At 36.0% G+C, this 18621-nt stretch overlaps 2 protein-coding genes across 5 annotated transcripts in view; one reads left to right on the forward strand and one right to left on the reverse strand.

Annotated features, from left to right (window-relative positions):
- LRRIQ3 (leucine rich repeats and IQ motif containing 3) overlaps positions 1–17161 on the reverse strand; it is a 56815-nt gene extending 39654 nt beyond the window's left edge. Inside the window, exon 1 of the mRNA XM_086390589.1 lies at positions 16913–17161. The gene's annotated coding sequence lies outside the window, so the exon portion shown is untranslated. The remainder of the gene's footprint in view (positions 1–16912) is intronic.
- Positions 17016–18621, forward strand: part of TNNI3K (TNNI3 interacting kinase) — a 404175-nt gene continuing 402569 nt past the window's right edge. For all 4 annotated transcript variants that reach the window (XM_086390587.1, XM_086390581.1, XM_086390586.1 and 1 more), the window contains exon 1: positions 17016–17314. In XM_086390587.1, the coding sequence (XP_086246713.1) occupies positions 17233–17314 (82 nt within the window). In that variant the 5' untranslated portion in view covers positions 17016–17232. The remainder of the gene's footprint in view (positions 17315–18621) is intronic.

Below are 18621 nucleotides of genomic sequence, written 5' to 3' on the forward strand. Positions count from 1 at the left end.
ACATATGTGAAACACTGGCAAGGACAGCAGGAAGGTAGGTTTTGCTAGGATGCTGGGATGTATGGGTCTCTCTCACCATACTATCCCAAGGCCTCTCTAACTATAGCAGTACTCATGATGTCATCTTCTCACATGTATATTCATCTCTGTCTGTTAATAAGGAAGCAAGGTTTCTATATGGTTGAATCAGGGCTCCAAAAAGTATAAACATAGAATATGTCAGGCCTTCTAAAGGTTAATGTCCAACTTGCACAGCTTTAACTCTTTGATGTTCTATTGCTCAGAGGAAGTTATTTTGATGGTTTGAACCAGCTTTAAGATAGTTAAATAAAGACAAAAATAAAAGTTGTTCTGAGCTTGGTGACCTCGGGCAAGTTAAGTATCTTCTGTTCAATGTATATCAAAATTATGTGCCTCAATTTCCTCATCTACAAAATGTGGATAGTAACAGTATTTGATGGAAATAATTGTCATGAGGACTAAACGAGTCTGCATAAAGGCTTTAGAACAATGTCTGGCACATAGCAAGCACTATAAAATGAATATTACTTATAAAGCAAATATCTAGTTGAATTAACAATTCAAGATAGAATGTCTACAAAAAGTGAGGGTATTTCCAGTTTTCAGTCCATCATGTAAGGAGCTTGGAAGTTGTCACACCATCTTAGCAAGTAAAAGCAGGACAATTAACTGAAAAATCAACAATTTTTCTTAGATTCATCAAAGAAGGGAGGTCACAGGGAGAATCAATACCCGCAAAATCAGAGACAGGTAGGCAGATAAAGAGATTCAGAACCTACGGGAGTGGAAATTCACCAGCAAAGGTCTCTTGTGTTTCCAGCTTGTGTTTCTTCCAGTCCAGCTTTTCTCATGATGTACTCTGCATATAGGTTAAATAAACAGGGTGACAATATACAGCCTTGACGTACTCCTTTTCCTATTTGGAATGAGTCTGTTGTTCCATGTCCAGTTCTAACTGTTGCTTCCTGACCTGCATACAAATTTCTCAAGAGGCAGATCAGGTGGTCTGGTATTCCCATCTCTGGAAGAATTTTCCACAGTTTATTGTGATCCACACAGTCAAAGTCTTTGGCATAGTCAATAAAGCAGAAATAGATGTTTTTCTGGAACTCTCTTGCTTTTTCCATGATCCAGCAGATGTTGGCAATTTGATCTCTGGTTCCTCTGCCTTTTCTAAATCCAGCTTCAACATCAGGAAGTTCACGGTTCACATATTGCTGAAGTCTGGCTTGGAGAATTTTGAGCATTACTTTACAGTGTGTGAGATGAGTGCAATTGTGCAGTAGTTTGAGCATTCTTTGGCATTGCCCTTCTTTGGGATTGGAATGAAAACGGACCTTTTCCAGTCCTGTGGCCACTGCTGAGTTTTCCACATTTGCTGGCATATTGAGTGCAGCACTTTCACAGCATCATTTTTCAGGATTTGGAATAGCTCAACTGGAATTCCATCACCTCCACTAGTTTTGTTCGTAGTGATGCTTTCCAAGGCCCACTTGACTTCACATTCCAGGATGTCTTGCTCTAGGTCAGTGATCACACCATCATGTTTATCTGGGTCGTGAAGATCTTTTTTGTATAGTTCTTCTGTGTATTCTTGCCATCTCTTCTTAATATCTTCTGCTTCTATTAGGTCCATACCATTTCTGTCCTTTATCGAGCCCATCTTTGCATGAAATGTTTCTTTGGTATCTCTGATTTTCTTGAAGAGATTCTCTAGACAACCTATTAGATACTTGCAAATCATATATCTGATGAGGGATTAACAGTCAATGTACATAATCATACAGCTCAACAGGAAAAAATAATTCCAATAAAAAATGAGTAGAAGATTTGAATAGATATTTTTCCAAAGAAGACATAGAGTTGGCTAACAAGTGTATGAAAAGATGCTCAACATCACCAATCACCAGGGAAATCCAAATCAAAACCAGAAAGTGGTATCACCTCACACCCATCAGAATTTTTATAATCACAAAGGAAATAACCAGGGTTGGCAAGGATGTGGAGAAAAGGGAATCCTTGTGCACTGTTTGTAGACATGTAAATTGCTACAATCACTCTGGAAAAGAGTAGGGAGTTTCCTTAAAAACACTAAAAATAGAAAAACCATATGATCTAGCAATTTTACCTCAAGGTACTTCTCTAGAGAAACAGAAACACTAACTTGAAAATATATCTAGACCCCCCCTTTTTCACTGTAGCATTATTTACAAGAGTAAAGACATGGAAACAGCCTATGTGTCTTGTGATGAATGAATGGATAAAGAAGATGTGGGATGTATCTGTGTGTGGTACAATGGAATATTATTCAGCCATAAAAATGAATGAAATTTGTCATTTGTGAGAACAAGAAAGGAACTTGAAGCTATTATGGCAAGTGAAATAAGTCAGAGAAAGACAAATACTGTATGATCTTAGTTATACATGGAGTCTTGAAAAAAAAAGTAAAAATGAAAAACTGGCTCATAAATACAGAGAAGATTGGTGCTCCCATAGGTGGATAGTACAAGTCTTGCAAATAGGGTAAAGGGTTCAAAAGGTACTAATTTCCATTTATGAAATAAATAAGTCACAGAAGTAACATACAGCATGGTGATTATAGTTAATAATACTGTTTCACTTTGAAAGTTGTTAGTAGAGTACGCCCTAAAAGTTTTCTCCAAAAGCAAAAATATTTTGAACGGTATGATGACAGATATTAACTGGACTTATTGTTGTGATAGTTTTTCAATATATACAAATATTAAATCATTGTTTTTATACCTGAAACTAACATAATGCTATATATCAACTGTACCTCAGTAGGTACTACAATTGATAGCTCCTACTCTACCAAGTTAAAACCCTATGTAACCAGTACTGCTAATTTTAAATACAAAAATTTAAGAAGTCTTCGGTTCCTTATAGACTTTAATAATTTTAAAATTATTTTGCTAAACATAACATACAAATGTGTAAATAAAGTTCAAACAATAATATTAGTAAGTTCAAATGGGTATAATATTAAGTTCAAATATGTTCAAAAGGCAAATTTAAGTATAGATATACAGTAGAGAAAGCATCTGGGTCTAGTTACAGTTTCAAAGAAGCTCTGTAATTAAAAAGTAATCAATATCAAATGAACTTATTTACAAAACAGAAACACATCAAAAGATACAGAAAACAAACTTACGGTTAACAAAGAGGAAAGGGTGGGAGAGGGATAAATTGGGAGGTTGAGATTAACATATAAACATTACTCTAAAATAGATAATCAACAAGGACCTACTGTATAGCACATGGTACTATACTCAATATTTTCTACTAAACTATAAGGGGGGAATAGTGGAATAGTGGCAGATTTTATTTTCATGGGCTCCAAAATTACTTCAGACAGTAACTACAGCCATGAAATTAAAAAACAGCTTGCTCCTTGGAAGAAAACTTATGACAAACCTAGACAGCATATTAAAAAGCAGAGACATCACTTTGCCAACCAAGGTTCATATAGCTAGAGCTATGATTTTTCCAGTAGTCATGTACGAATGTGAGAGTTGGACCATAAAGAAGGTTGAGCACCAAAGAATTGATGCTTTCGAACTGTGGTGCTGGAGAAGACTCTTGAGAGTCCCTTGGACAGCAAGGAGATCAAACCAGTCAATCCTAAATGAAATCAGTCCTGAATATTAATTGGAAGGACTGATGCTGAAGCTGAAGCTCCAGTATTTTGGCCACATAGTGTGGAAAAGACTCTGATGCTGTAGACTATTGAGAGCAAGAGGAGAAGAGGGTGACAGAGGAAAAGATGTCGGGATAGTATCACCAACTTATGGACATGAGTTTGAGCAAACTCTGGTAGATGGTGAAGGACGGGGAAGCGTGGCATGCTGTAGTTCATGGGGTCACAAAAAGTGTGACATGATTTAGTGACTGAATGATAGCATCAACATAAGGGGGAAAAGAATCAAAAAAAGAATATATTTGAAACACTGTGCTACAGACCTGAAACTAACATACTATTGTAAATCAATTGCATTTCAATTAAAAAATACATATGGGTGTATGTATATATATAAAGATATCAGTACCACTGTCAGTAAGCTTTCACTAGTTTCTGTTGATTGGAATACTAACTTTTTAGTTATCATACATTATAAATTAAAAAATCACAACTTTTAAATCAGATAATTATAAAAACCATGTTTTTATACAATAAATATTATATCAATTATAAATTTAATTTTTCTGAAATTTTTCCATTTAAAAACTTGGTGGAAAATACACATAATGAAAGTATAAGTGGTTATGATTGATGAACACCTAAGTTAAAAGCTGAAAAGTAAAAAAAAAAGTATTGTGTATTTATTTTAATTTCAAATGTATACATAAAAATATTTAAGTATTTTTCAAATAAATTCTTTGTTAACTGTGTTAACGACCTTTAGACATCACACTCATTCCCTGGAACTTTGAATGCTATAAATACAGATACATTATTTTAAGTTAAAAGTGTATGAATATATAATATTAGTTTTGATGATCTGTGGTACAGTAACTTATTTTATAAACATTAGTTATGATATTATAAACAAGTGGAATGCTGGATAATAGACTCTAGAATTTTCACAAGAGCTGATAAGATTCTGTATATAAATCATATAAAAGAAGAAAAAGTTTTTTTGAAAATCAAAATATAAGGATTATAGTTAGCAATATTTTATATATATCATGGTTGCAAACTATTTGCAGTGTAGAATATCTGCAGAAGACTGAAATCCATAACATATATAGTAATTATATTTTAAAATACTTGTTAAATTTAGCTAGTAAATTTACTGAATCTATCCTGTTTTGAAGAAGACTTGCTATAATTTTGCACCACAGATAAAATGTACTTTAAAAACTAAAGAGGGGTGTTATTAGAATAGTCAAAATATTCCAGCTCTTCTGGAAAATGAAATTTAGCTTGTTTATAAATTAATATAAATATGTTCAATTCTTTGAAACATTGCATTTTCATTTCAAATGACATAAAATACAATATGGAGCAAGAAATCAAGCCTCACTTGTAATCAGGACATGATATTTTTCCCCTATAAATGCATTTGCTTTCTAAAATTTAGGAAGCTACATATATTTCTGTTAGTAAAAAAACTTATGTGAAAATTTCAGTTTTCAATTTCTATTCCATACTCTCAGACTCTAAACCCATAAACCTGAAAAAACTAAATTGTGATGAGCCAGAGATAGATATAAAACAATGAAAATTGTTGATAATTAAAATATACAGAAAAAATATATGAACATAAAATTTAAAAATAGGAGATATTTAGCATAGCAATATTTATTATAGCTTAAAAAATCTTGGTTAGCATTCAAGAAACAGAGTTTGACTATTCTAAGTTGGGTCATTAACATATTTCTAAAAACCTAATAGCATATTTACAAACTGAAATTTAGTTACTGATTCTGCTCAATTATTTCTTTACCGCATGCCCTCTCTATGCCCCAGAAAAAAAAAAAAATCATGCTAATATTGGGATAGGTATAAGATGATTTTGCTACTCAGGAGTCATTCGAAATAATCTACAAAGAAAACTAAGAGAGCTACAGAAAATCAAAGATAAAGAAAAATTCTGGAAATAGACCAGAAGATAAAATATCTAAAATAAGAACAAAGATAAGAATTATAGCTGTCCTCCTCATAACCACACAAGCAAAAAGAGAGTAAAATATTTAAAGTGTTTCCAGAAAAACCTCTCCAACCTAGAATTCTGTACCCTCTGAAATAACCTTTCAAAGTGAAGGAGAAATAATTACTTTCACAGACAAGCAAATATTGAAAGAATAAGTTGCCAGAAATTGCCAACATCCATTGTATCAAAGAAAAAACAAGGGAATATGAAAAAAATAAAGAAATCTGCTTCGCTGACTATACTAAAGCCTTTGACTGTGTGGATCACAACAAACTGTGGAAAATTCTTAAAGAGATGCAAATACCAGACCACCTTACCTGCCTTCAGAGAAGCCTATATGCAAGACAAGAAACAACAGTTAGAACCAGACATGGAACAACAGACTGGTTCAAAATTAGGAAAGGAGCATATATTGTCACCCTGCTTAGTCAACTTCTATGCAGAATACATCATGTGAAATGCTGGACAGGATGAATCACAAGCTGGAATCAAGATTGCCAGGAGAAATACCAACCACCTCAGACATTCAGATGATACTACTTTAATGGCAGAAAGAGAAGAGGAACTAAACAGGCTCTTGATGAGGGAAAAAGTACAGTGGAAAAGCTGACTTAAAGCTCAACATTCAAAAAACAAAAATTACGGCATCTGGTCCCATCACTTCATGGCAAATAGACAAAGAAAAACTGGAAAAAGTAACAGACTTTATTTTACTAGGTTCCAAAATCACTGCTGACAGTAACTGCAGCCATGAAATTAAGACCTGCTCACTGGAAAAAAAACCTATAACAAACGTATTAAAACAAACATAAAACATAAAAAAAACAAGCATATTAAAATGCAGAGACATCACTTTGTGGACAAAAGTCCGTACAGCAAAAGCTAGGCTTTTTCCAGTAGTCATGTGCAAATTGGAAAGTAGGAATATAAAGAAGGCTGAGTTACAAAGAATTGATGTTTTGAAACTGTGGTGCTGGAGAAGACTCTTGAGAGTCCCTTGGACAGCAAGGAGATCAAACCTGTCAATCCTAAAGGATATTAGTCCTGAATATTCATTGGAAGGACTGATGCCAAAACTGAAGCTCCAGTACTTTGGCCACCTAGTATGAAGAACTAACTCACTGAAAAAGACCCTGATGTTGGGAAAGACTGAGAGCAGGAGAAGAAGGGTGAGACACAGAATGACATGGTGGGATGGCATATCTGAGCCAATGGACATTAACTTGAGCAAACTCCAGGATATAGTGAAGAACAGGGACACCTGGTGTGCTGCAGTTCATGGGGTCACGAAGAGTAGGACATGACTTAGTGACTGAACAACAAGTATTAACTGGCAAGAAATATCAAAAGAAGTTCTTTAGAGAAAGGCAATATATTGTAGTTCAGAAACTCAGTTCTACAGAAAGCAAGGAAAAGCACTGAGAAATAAAAAGGTGTAGGTAAAATTAAACTTTTTAGTTTTGTCCTTAAGTGTTCTAATAGATACCAATTTGTCAAAATACTAAAAGCAAACACATGAAGTTATGAATGCTTATATATATGAAATTAATCACAGTAATAATAAGAGAAGAAACTAATTAGGTTTATTTTCTTATTATAAGGTACTCAGACTACCTTGAAATTGGAATTGGATTAGTTATAAAAGTGTATTGCAAACTTTAGGGCAACTACTAAAAAAAGTAAAATAAGAACTATAAAAATATGCTAATAATGGAGGAAAATGGAATCATATGCAATGTTCAATTAAAACCACAAAGGCCAGAAAAAGTGTGGAAGGCAAAAACAGAAACAAAAAACAGTGGCAATAAACAAAAAACAGTAGTTAATATGGCAGATATTAATCAAAGTATAGCAATAATCATAATGTTCATCAGTAGTCAAAATGCAATGATGACAAGAAATTGACAAAATGACAAGAGATTCTCAAAGGAGATTAGAAAAAAAAGATGAGACTCAACTATATGTTGTCTACAACAAAGCTCACTTTAAAGATAAAGACATATAGATTAAAATGAAGTGATTGAGAAAGATATAAAATGCTAATACTAATCAAAAGAAAGCAGGAGTGGCTTTATTAACTTCAGACAGCAGATTTCAAAGCAAGGAAAGTTAGCAGAGATAATGAAGGGCATTACCCCATGAACTATCCAGTCCATGGAATTCTCCAGGCCAGAATTCTCAAGTGGGTAGCTGTTCCCTTCTCCAGAAAATCTTCACAACTCAGGAATTGAACCAGGGTTTCCAGAATTGCAGGTGATTCTTTACCAGCTGAAAATGAGAAAGCTCAGTCATGTCCGATGCTCTGCAACCCCATGGACTGTAGCCTACCAGGCTCCTCTATCCATGGAATTTTCCAGGCAATAGTACTGGAGTGGGTTACCATTTACCAGCTGAGCTACCGGAGAATCCCAATGAAGAGCATTACATAATGACAATGGGGTCATTTCTCCAAGAAGACATACTAATTGATAAAGTTTACCCTCCTAAAAACTGGGTAAAACTATTTGAAGCAAAATTGAAAGAAATGCAAGTAGAAACAGATGAATGCACTATCATGGCAGGAGACTTCAATACCTCTCTACAGAAACGGACTGATCCAGCAGACAGAAAAATCAGTTTAGGATATAGTTGAACTCAAAAACACTATCAACTATAATTAATATCTACAGACTACTTAATCACACAAGAACCGAATATACACTCATCAAAAGATCACATGAAATATCTGTCAAGATAGAACACATTCTGGATCATAAAATAAACTTTAGCAAACTTTAAAAAATTATACAATATCCATTCCATATTTCCATGAAATTAAAGTAGACATCACTAGCAGAAAGATAGCTTGTAAATCCCCAAATAGATGGACATTAACAACACATTTCTACATAACACATATATCTAAATAATGCAAAGCTCAAAGATGATCACATGATAAACTGTTTAATATTTTAACCAAATAAAAATTTAAAAATACAACTTATCAAAATGTGTGAGATGCAGCAAAACTGGTGCTTCAAGGTAATTTTTAGCACTGAATGCATATACTGCAAAAGAAGAAAGATCTAAAAGTAACAATCTAAACTTCTATCTTATTAAATTAGAAAAATAAGAGAAAATTAAATCAAAGAGAATAAATAATATGAATTAGACCAGAAGTCAACAAAATTGAAAACAGGAAATCAATACAGAAAATCCATCAAACTAAAAACTGGTTCTTTGTCAAGATCAATAAAATTAATAAGACTCCAGCCAAGCCAGAGAAAGAGATAGGGGGTGGAAGGGATAGAAATAACCAATATCAGAAATAAGAAATGGAAAAACACTACAGATCCCACAGACAATACCATGAACAACTCCATGCACACAAATTTGATAACCTTGATGAAATGAACTGATTCTTTAAAAGAAATAATCTGCCAAAACTCATACAAGAATAATTCTGAATATGTGTATATCGAAGAATGAAATTGAGTCAACAACCAACAACCTTCCAAAACAGAAACACCAAGCCCAGATGGGTTCAATAGGGAATACAAAGGAAGAAGTTATATGAATTCTCTACAATCTCTTTCAGAAGATAGAAGCATAGGTAATACTTTCTAACTCACCCTATGAGCCACCATTATCCTGATACTAAAGTCAGTCAAAAACATTACAAAACTACAGACCAGTATTTTTCATTAAAACAGATATAAAAATCCTAAAAAAATTAATAAATCAAACCGTACAATGTACAAAAAGAATCATACATCTACTACTGAGGAAGGTGATTGCAGCCATGAAATTAAAAGACTCTTGGCTCCTTGAAAGAAAATTATGACAAACCTAGACAGTGTATTCAAAAGCAGAGACATTACTTTGCTGACAAAGGTCTATCTAGTCCAAGCTAGTGTTTCTCCAATAGTCATGTATGGATGTGAATGTTGGACCCTAAAGAAAGCTGAGTGCCGAAGAATTGATGCTTTTGAACTGTGGTGCCCTTGGACTGCAAGGAGATCAAACCAGTCAGTCCTAAAGGAAATCAAGCCTGAATATTCATTGAAAGGACTGGTGCTGAAGCTGAAGCTTCAGTACTTTGGCCACCTGATGGGAAGAGCTGATTCATTGGAAAAGACCCTGATGCTGGGAAAGATTGAAGGCAGGAAGAGAAGGGGATGACAGAGGATGAGATGGTTGGATGGCATCACTGACTCAATGGACATGAGTTTGAGCAAACTCTGGGAAATGGTGAAGGACACAGAAGTCTGGCATGCTGCAGTCCATGGGGTTGCAAAGAGTCAGACACGACTGAGCAACTGAACAACAACAAAAAACACCAAGCTGGATTTACTCCAGATATACAAGACTCCTACAACATTCACAACCAACTAATGTCATCTATCACACCAACAGGTAAAAAGAAAAATCACATGATTATATCAACAGATGTAGAAAAAGCATCCAACACAATCCATTACCTTTTCATGATAAAACTCTAAGTATACTAGGAATAGAAAAAACTTCCTCAACTTGATAAAGATTGTTTTTAAAAAAATCTACAGCTAATATCATAATTAGTGATCAGAAAGAAAAGAAGCTTTTCAACTAAGAAGTCCAAGACTAGAAATGTCCCATCTTACCATTATTTCCCAACATTGTACTGAAAGTACTAGCTTATGCAATGAGACCAAAAGGAAAAAAAAAAAAAAAAAGAAAAATGTGCAGATGACATCTCTGTTCACAGATAACACGATCATCAGTGCAGGAAATTCAAAGACTAGACAAATACTCTTGGAACTATTAATACTAAGTGGCTACAGCAAAGTTGTAGATTGAGGGTTAAAACACAAAAGTCAAACACTTCTCTATATACCAGCAATGAATGAGTTAAAAACACAACATCATTTCCATTTACCACTACCAAAAATAAAATATTTCTGTGTAAATGAAAAAAATGCACAAGAAAAACAAACAAAAATATTAATGAGAAATTCAAAGAATAAATGAATGCAGAAAGACTTAATGTTCATAGATAGAATGATTCAGTACTGTCAAGATGTCAGTTTCCCAATTTATCTTTTGATTCAAGACAATCCCACTCAAAATCTCAGCAAATTATTAATCAATATTGACAAACTGATTCTAAATTTTATATAAAGAGGCAAGAGATCCCCCAAACACAATATGTAAGGAGAAGAACAAAGTTAGAAAAATGACACTGCCTGACTTTAAGACTCACTATAAAGCTATACTGATCAAGACAAAATAGTACTGCGAAGAAAAAGGTAGATCAATGGAAAAGAATTGAGAGCTAAGAAACAGAGAGACATAAATACAATCAACTGCAATGGAGCAAAGACATATTTTCAACAAATGGTGCTGAAACAGCTGGACATTCACATGGGAAAAAGAAGGAATCTAAACACAGATTTTATACCTTCAAGAAAATTAAATCCAATTAAACTATATTACCTAAATATAAAACATAAAATTATAAAACTCTTAGAAAATCACTTAGGAGAAAACCTAGATTACATTACGGATGATGATGATTTTGTTAGATATATCATAAACATAATCCATGAAAGAAATATGTTATAACCTACAATTCTTTAATATCAAAGACATGATCTGCAAAAGTTAATGCCAAAGGAACGAGAAGACAAGTAACAGACTGGGAGAAAATCTTTTGTAAAAGTCACATGTGATAAAGGACTCACTAAAAATGTACATGGAGAAGGCAATGGCACTCCACTCCAATACTCTTGCCTGGAAAATCCCATGGGCGGAGGAGCCTGGTAGGCTGCAGTCTATGGGGTCATGAAGAGTCGGACACGACTGAGCGACTTCATTTTCACTTTTCACTTTCATGCATTGGACAAGGAAATGGCAACCCACTCCAGTGTTCTTGCCTGGAGAATCCCAGGGACAGGGGAGCCTGGTGGGCTGCCGTCTATGGGATCACACAGAGTCGGACACAACTGAAGCCACTTAGCAGCAGCAGCAAAAATGTACAAAGAACTCAAAATTCAACAATTAGAAAATGAACTAGGTTAAAAATATAAGGCAAAACCTAAATACAAATTTCAGTAAAGAAGATAGAATGGTGGCAAATAATCATATGAAAGTTGCTTCTCATCACACATCATCAGGAACAAGAAAATTAAGACAAGAATGAGATACCATTACACATCTAATTAGAATGGCCAAAAGTCTAATACTGATAACCCAAACTGCTGACAAGGATGCAGAGCAACAGGAACTTTCATTCATTCTTATAGGAATGAAAAATCGTATAGCCACTCTGGAAAAGAGTTTGTTGGTTTCTCAAAAAAAAAAACTAAACATATTCTTCCCATAAAATCCAGCAGTGCATTCTTTGGTATTTACCTAGAGAAGTTGAAAACTTACTTAACATATTACTCTGCACATGGATATTTATAGCAGCTTTACTCATCATCAAAATTGGGAAGAATCAAGAAATACTTTAGTAAGTGAATGCATAAATAACCTATGGTACATATAGACGAGGGAGTATTTACTCAGCACTAAAAATAAATTACAATTTATTTTACAAGCAATGTGCTCAGTTTTCCAGCAAATCTGGAAAACTCAGCAGTGGGCACAGGACTGGAAAAGGTCAGTTTTCATTCCAATCCCTAAGAAAGGCAATGCCAAAGAATGCTCAAACTACCGCACAATTCCAAGTCATCTCACACGCTAGTAAAGTAATGCTCAAAATTCTCCAAGCCAGGCTTCAGCAATGCGTGAAGGGTGAACTTCCAGATGTTCAAGCTGGTTTTAGAAAAGGCAGAGGAACCAGAGATCAAGTTGCCAACATCCGCTGGATCATCGAAAAAGCAAGAGAGTTCCAGAAGAACATCTGTTTCTGCTTTATTAACTATGCCGAAGACTTTGACTGTGTGGATCAAAATAAACTGTGGAAAATTCTGAAAGAGATGGGAATACCAGACCACCTGATCTGCCTCTTGAGAAATTTGTATGCAGGTCAGGAAGCAACAGTTAGAACTGGACATGGAACAACAGACTGGTTCCAAATAGGAAAAGGAGTATGTATATACTCAAGGCTGTATATTGTCACCCTACTTATTTAACCTATATGCAGAGTACATCATGAGAAATGCTGGGCTAGAGGAAGCACAAGATGGAATCAAGATTGCTGGGAGAAATATCAATCACCTCAGACACACAGATGACACCACCCTTATGGCAGAAAGTGAAGAAGAACTAAAGAGCCTCTTGATGACAGTGAAAGAGGAAAGTGAAAAAGTTGGCTTAAAGCTCAACATTCAGAAAACTAAGATCATGGCATCTGGTCCCTAGACAGCATATTCAAAAGCAGAGACATTACTTTGCCAACAAAAGTCCGTCTAGTCAAGGCTATGGTTTTTCCAGTGGTCATGTATGGATGTGAGAGTTGGACTATAAAGAAAGCTGAGCGCAGAAGAATTGATGCTTTTAACTGTAGTGTTGGAGAAGGCTCTTGAGAGTCCCTTGGACTGCAAGGAGATCCAACCAGTCCATCCTAAAGGAGATCAGTCCTGGGTGTTCATTGGAAGGACTGATGTTGAAGCTGAAACTCCAATACTTTGGCCACCTCACGCGAAGAGCTGACTCAGTGGAAAAGACACTGATGATAGGAAAGCTTGAAGGTAGGAGGAAAAGGGGATGACAGAGGATAAGATGGTTGGATGGCATCACCGACTAATGGACATGGGTTTGAGTGGACTCCGGGAGTTGGTGATGGATAGGGAGGCCTGGCATGCAAAGAGTCAGACAGGACTGAGCGACTGAACTGAACTGAAGTGAACTAATCAAGCAATGAAAAGACATGGTGTAATCTTAAATGCATATTATTTAGTGAAATAAGCCAACTAAAAGGGCTACATACTTAGAATTCTACCCATATGATATTCCGGAGAAAGGAAAACATGAAAGCACAAATATCAGCAGATGCAGGATTTGGGGAGAGGGATGAATAGGCAGAGCACAGAGGATTTTTAGGAGAGTTAAACTACTCTGAATAGTATTATAACAATGTATACATGTCCTTATACTGTGTCCAAACCCACAAAATAAAAAGACCAAGAGTAAATTGCAAGGGAAACCATGGACTTTGGGTGAGAATGATGTGTCACTGTAGGTTCATCAATTACAATACATGTACCACTCTGGTAGGTATGCTGACAATAAGGGATGCTATGCATGTGTGGGGTATATTGGAAACCTCTGTACCATCTTCTAAATTCTGCTATGAACCTAAAACTGCTTTTAAAAATAAAGAAAGCAAAATACAAGTTAGGGGGGAAGGTTTCCCTTTGCCCTACAGAAACAGGGTGAAGATTTCTTCAATAGGACACAGTGGGGAAAAAAATAGTGAATAGGTTGAGACCAGACTAGCTGAGTAAAAAAATCCAAAGAAAGAAAACAGTTTAAAAAAAAAAAAAAAGAGAGAGAGAGATTTTTTGCTTTCCACTCCAATCAGGAAGAGTAAGAGGAGGAAGAGTGGTTCAACAGAGAGATGATACTCAAATAATAGAAACAATGAGAACTCTAGCATAAACTGGCCAAGCCATGAACCTGAGTCCATGGTCCATAAACCAGGACCTCATTTGGATTCAGTTTCTTTTTATGAAGGAGAATAAAAATTTAATGTCTCGCAACAATTTCACACAACCTTCATAGTTTTGCCTATAGTGATAATAAGTAAACTGGTATTAATTGTTAATAAGCACAATTCAGTTCAGTCGCTCAGCTGTGTCCAACTCTTTGTGACCCCATGAATCGCAGCTTGCCAGCCCTCCCTGTCCATCACCAACTCCCGGAGTTCACTCAAACTCATGTCCATCGAGTCAGTGATGCCATCCAGCCATCTCATCCTCTGTCGTCCCCTTCTCCTCCTGCCCCCAATCCCTCCCAGCATCAGGATCTTTTCCAATGAGTCAACTCTTCACATGAGGTGGCCAAAGCAAAACATCTTATTTGGATGATGGAAATCTGTACCTGGTTTGTGGTCACACAACTCTGTACGTTTACTGAAAATCATGAAACTTCTCACTTAAAACAGGTGAAGTTATTGGTATGTAAACTATAACTCAGAAAAGTTCTTCATAAGTCTATTTCACTTCTTTTTATGGCACTTCATCAGATACTCTCTTCCAATAGGAAAAAAAAAAAAAAAACTCCCAAATGCCTCCAAAGAATATCTTTTTTTCAACCTATTATAGTTTGGTTTGTCTGATGTCCCTTTTAAAATATGGAACTCAAGATCAATCACATCATCTCCATTCTATACAGAATAATAGGTTACTACTAATCTTTTATCAATTTATTTTATTCTGGTCACTGTAGCTTGTGACTGTTTAAGCAACTATATCACACTGTCTGATTATATAAAAGATAAACAAATAAAATCCATTAACTTTTTTACCAGTATAATCAACTGCCAAAAATATTTATTCCCAATCACACAGTATATAACATTTCTTTTCATTTTTTACTTAAAAATTAATATTAGTAAAAATTTGAAGAAAATAGAAAAGGCAGAGGAAGGACAAAAACCATAGCTGATATAGTATTAATACAATCCCTCAGCTAATAGGCTCTACTGATCTTTCTTTCCTTAGGGCTCTAATTATTTAGTTCTATAATATAATAATTAACCCCATCTGACAACTCCCCAAATTATATCTCCAGCCCAGACCTGTCTCACAAAGTCCAAATTCATGTATAATGCAAACAAACACATACACACACAAGAGCCCATTACATACACACTGCATACATATACATCTGGGTATTTTATGCGCCCAAAACCAAATGTTGAACTCTCCGTACTATCCCAATAACTGTCTCTACTTTCTAATCCATAGCCTTTCCCATTTCACTTGTCCCTCTGGCCTTCAAGCAGTTATCCATCACTACTCTTTCTTTCACATTCCAGAGCCATTCCGTTAGCAAATTGTATTAATTGTGCTTTCACACATACATCCAGAATCTAACCAAGTTCTCATTACCCCTACTGTTACCATACTGGCCAAGACTTCACCAACTCTCACGTGTTTTGCTGGAGAAGCCTCTACACAAGTCTCCCTGTTTCTATCATTGCCTCATCTTCCATTACAGTCTATTTTCACATTTCTACATGCTCTTTTCAACCATTAAGAAAGTTGCATAAAAACCCAGCAATGGCTTTGTTTCACTCAGTAAAGGAAAATCCTTTATTTAGGCTGTTGTCATCTCTCTGACCTTCTCTCTTTCCATTTTTTTCCTTTCATTCACTCACCTTGTTAAGTATTCTATATTTTCTAAACATTCTTAATACATATTTTTTTTATTAACAGAAAACTTTTAAACAATAAAACGACAGGAGAGTAATTTCCCTTTTTACTCAAATGCTTTCTAAGTACAGAATTGAATAACAGGGTTAAGACTTTAGAAGAAAAAACTAAGTTCGTGGTTAGTAACTTGTAAGCCCTTGAATGTTTAAGTTGCTGATGAAAACTTTAACGAGGACAGTCTTCTTAAATTGTATCGTGCAGTAGAATGATTTCTGAGTTTGGAATTGAAATATCCTGCTTAAATATTCTCTCTACTGCTAATTGTAAGACCTTGACTAAGTCACTATTCTTTCGGATTCATAGCTTTCTCATGTATAAAGATGAACATAAGAATCTGTAAAACTCATCATAAACTCGTGCTTTACAAGAGAATAAATTTATTTATCGGTACCTATTATTTAGCGGTACCTAAAAGAAACACATCCAATAAAACTGACTTATTCCCAGGGATGCTACTGAAAGTTCTAAATTAATCTTCGTACACGAAAGGATGCCAAAAATACCACAAATGTTAAGGGCCTCATTGCATAAGTTTACAATTTCCAAAAGCCTATTAAGTGATCTCAAACTGAGAGGGGTGGTGAGGTTCACTCTCTAGTAACTGCAAGGACAAAGAAGCCACAAAGCTTCCTGAATAAACACGGATTTTAAAAGTTCAGAATGTGTATCTGAACATTGGGGATAGAGCAGATGGCTTCAGATGACGATCCAAGGATTAGGGTTATCTTTCAAGAGATCCTTGGGAACTGCTTCTGGCTAAAAGAAACCACGCGTTAGAAAGGACGAATCGCCTTTGAGAGAAAGCTACAAGTTTCGATTTCTCCTTAAACTGGTGAATTCTCGAAATTTCGTCGCCCAAACTGAACCCCTTACCGGGTCTAGCAGGCTGCAATGCCTTACGCGTTGGGAACTAGCGCCCCAGACCCGGCACTGTCCGACAAATCTCTAGGTGGCCATTTCCGTTCCGGAGACCGTTACTAAGGGAACGGGGCGAAGCTCTGTGCTCACCCCATCGGGGTTTTGCCTAGGCGGGCCAGAGAGCTTCGGGGGCGTGGTTACGTGAAGGACGCACGCAGGGGGCGGGACAGACGCGAAACCGGACCAAAGACCAGGTTTTGTCCCAGGGCGCATGCGTGCGGTGCTTCCCTGCCGCATACCTGGAAGTCCTCGGCCGCCTTGGATAAGGTGAAACTATGGAAGCTGAAAGTGCCCCTGCCGGCGAATCTTTGCGAGAAGCCACGCAGCGAAGGTTGCTGAGGTTTTCAGAGCTTAGAGGTACCAAAGGAGGAACCCTAGCACCTCCCCTGCAATGGATAGGAGTGTTTTACGTGCTGGGATATTTCCTGGACTGCCACTTCCTTTTACTAATCACCTGCGGACCCAGGACATTGGCCCAGGCGGAGCTAATGTTCCTGTTTTTTATTCTTCTGTCACTCTGCTTTCTTTACGTTCTGCTTGTTACTTTCCTCCTTTAAGTTTACTTCTTATTGCATATGTGTGAGGAGGATGGAGGAGAAGGCAATGGCACCCCACTCCAGTACTCTTGCCTGGAAAATCCCATGGACGGAGGAGCCTGGTAGGCTGCAGTCCATGGGGGTCGCGAAGAGTCGGACACGACTGAGCAACTTCACTTTCACTTTTCACTTTCATGCATTGGAGAAGGAAATGGCAACCCACTCCAGTGTTCTTGCCTGGAGAATCCCAGGGACGGGGGAGCCTGGTGGGCTGCCATCTATGGGGTCGCACAGAGTCAGACACGACTGAAGTGACTTAGCAGAGGAGGATGGAGAAGAAAGACACTGATTGGCTTGACTAGTGAAGCTATAAATAAAAGTTAAACATTTGGTTAGTTCATTAACAAAAATTACTTCAAATAAACCTGGAAGATTTAAAGCATACTGTTTTGACGCTTATAAATACAATTTTAACTTTCCTCCAGTCCCTACCCATTTCACCAATTTGTTCCATAATGTGAACGCTTACTAAGTGAAAAGCCAAACAATATGGAGGAATTATGGACAAAATATTTAAAGGATTAGAAAAAATTTTTAATTTTTTTAAAAGACTATACCACTTGTCATTTTTTGTATAACTATCTAATAGGTTATGTTTTTATCGACATTACTGCTCTTAAAAATACAGAAAATAGTACTTAGATAACTTCACCATCAGCCAAAAGTTCAGTCTATCTTTTGTTGAGTTCATTAAGGACCTGGGAACTTTTCTGTTATCCAGTATTTGGTATCATTCTCCAATAACCTTTATAAGCTTGCATGATTCAGCTTAAGGTAATTAAAAATTAATGTACCCATATTTATAAACACCAGCATTGTGGCAGTATATCCTTGGGTTTAATCTTTCTTAGCCAACAAACATTAAGTCGTACCCATATGTGAAAATTGATTTTCAAAGCTGGAGATTCATTGATTGCTTTGGCTCCTCTTTTTATTTAGGAATTGAGCCCATCTTTAGCAAGTCAAAAGTACTTTTCTTAATCAAGAAACATTTTAACTCTCAGAATATCTAAGTAAATGGAATGGTAGACCAAAAAAGGAATAAGTGATCTAAAAGAGAGGAAGAAA

The sequence above is a fragment of the Bos grunniens genome, chromosome 3, assembly GCF_055505025.1.
Source record: "Bos grunniens cultivar Pamir isolate PY7600 chromosome 3, Bosgru_T2T1.0, whole genome shotgun sequence".
Lineage (NCBI taxonomy): Eukaryota > Metazoa > Chordata > Mammalia > Artiodactyla > Bovidae > Bos > Bos grunniens.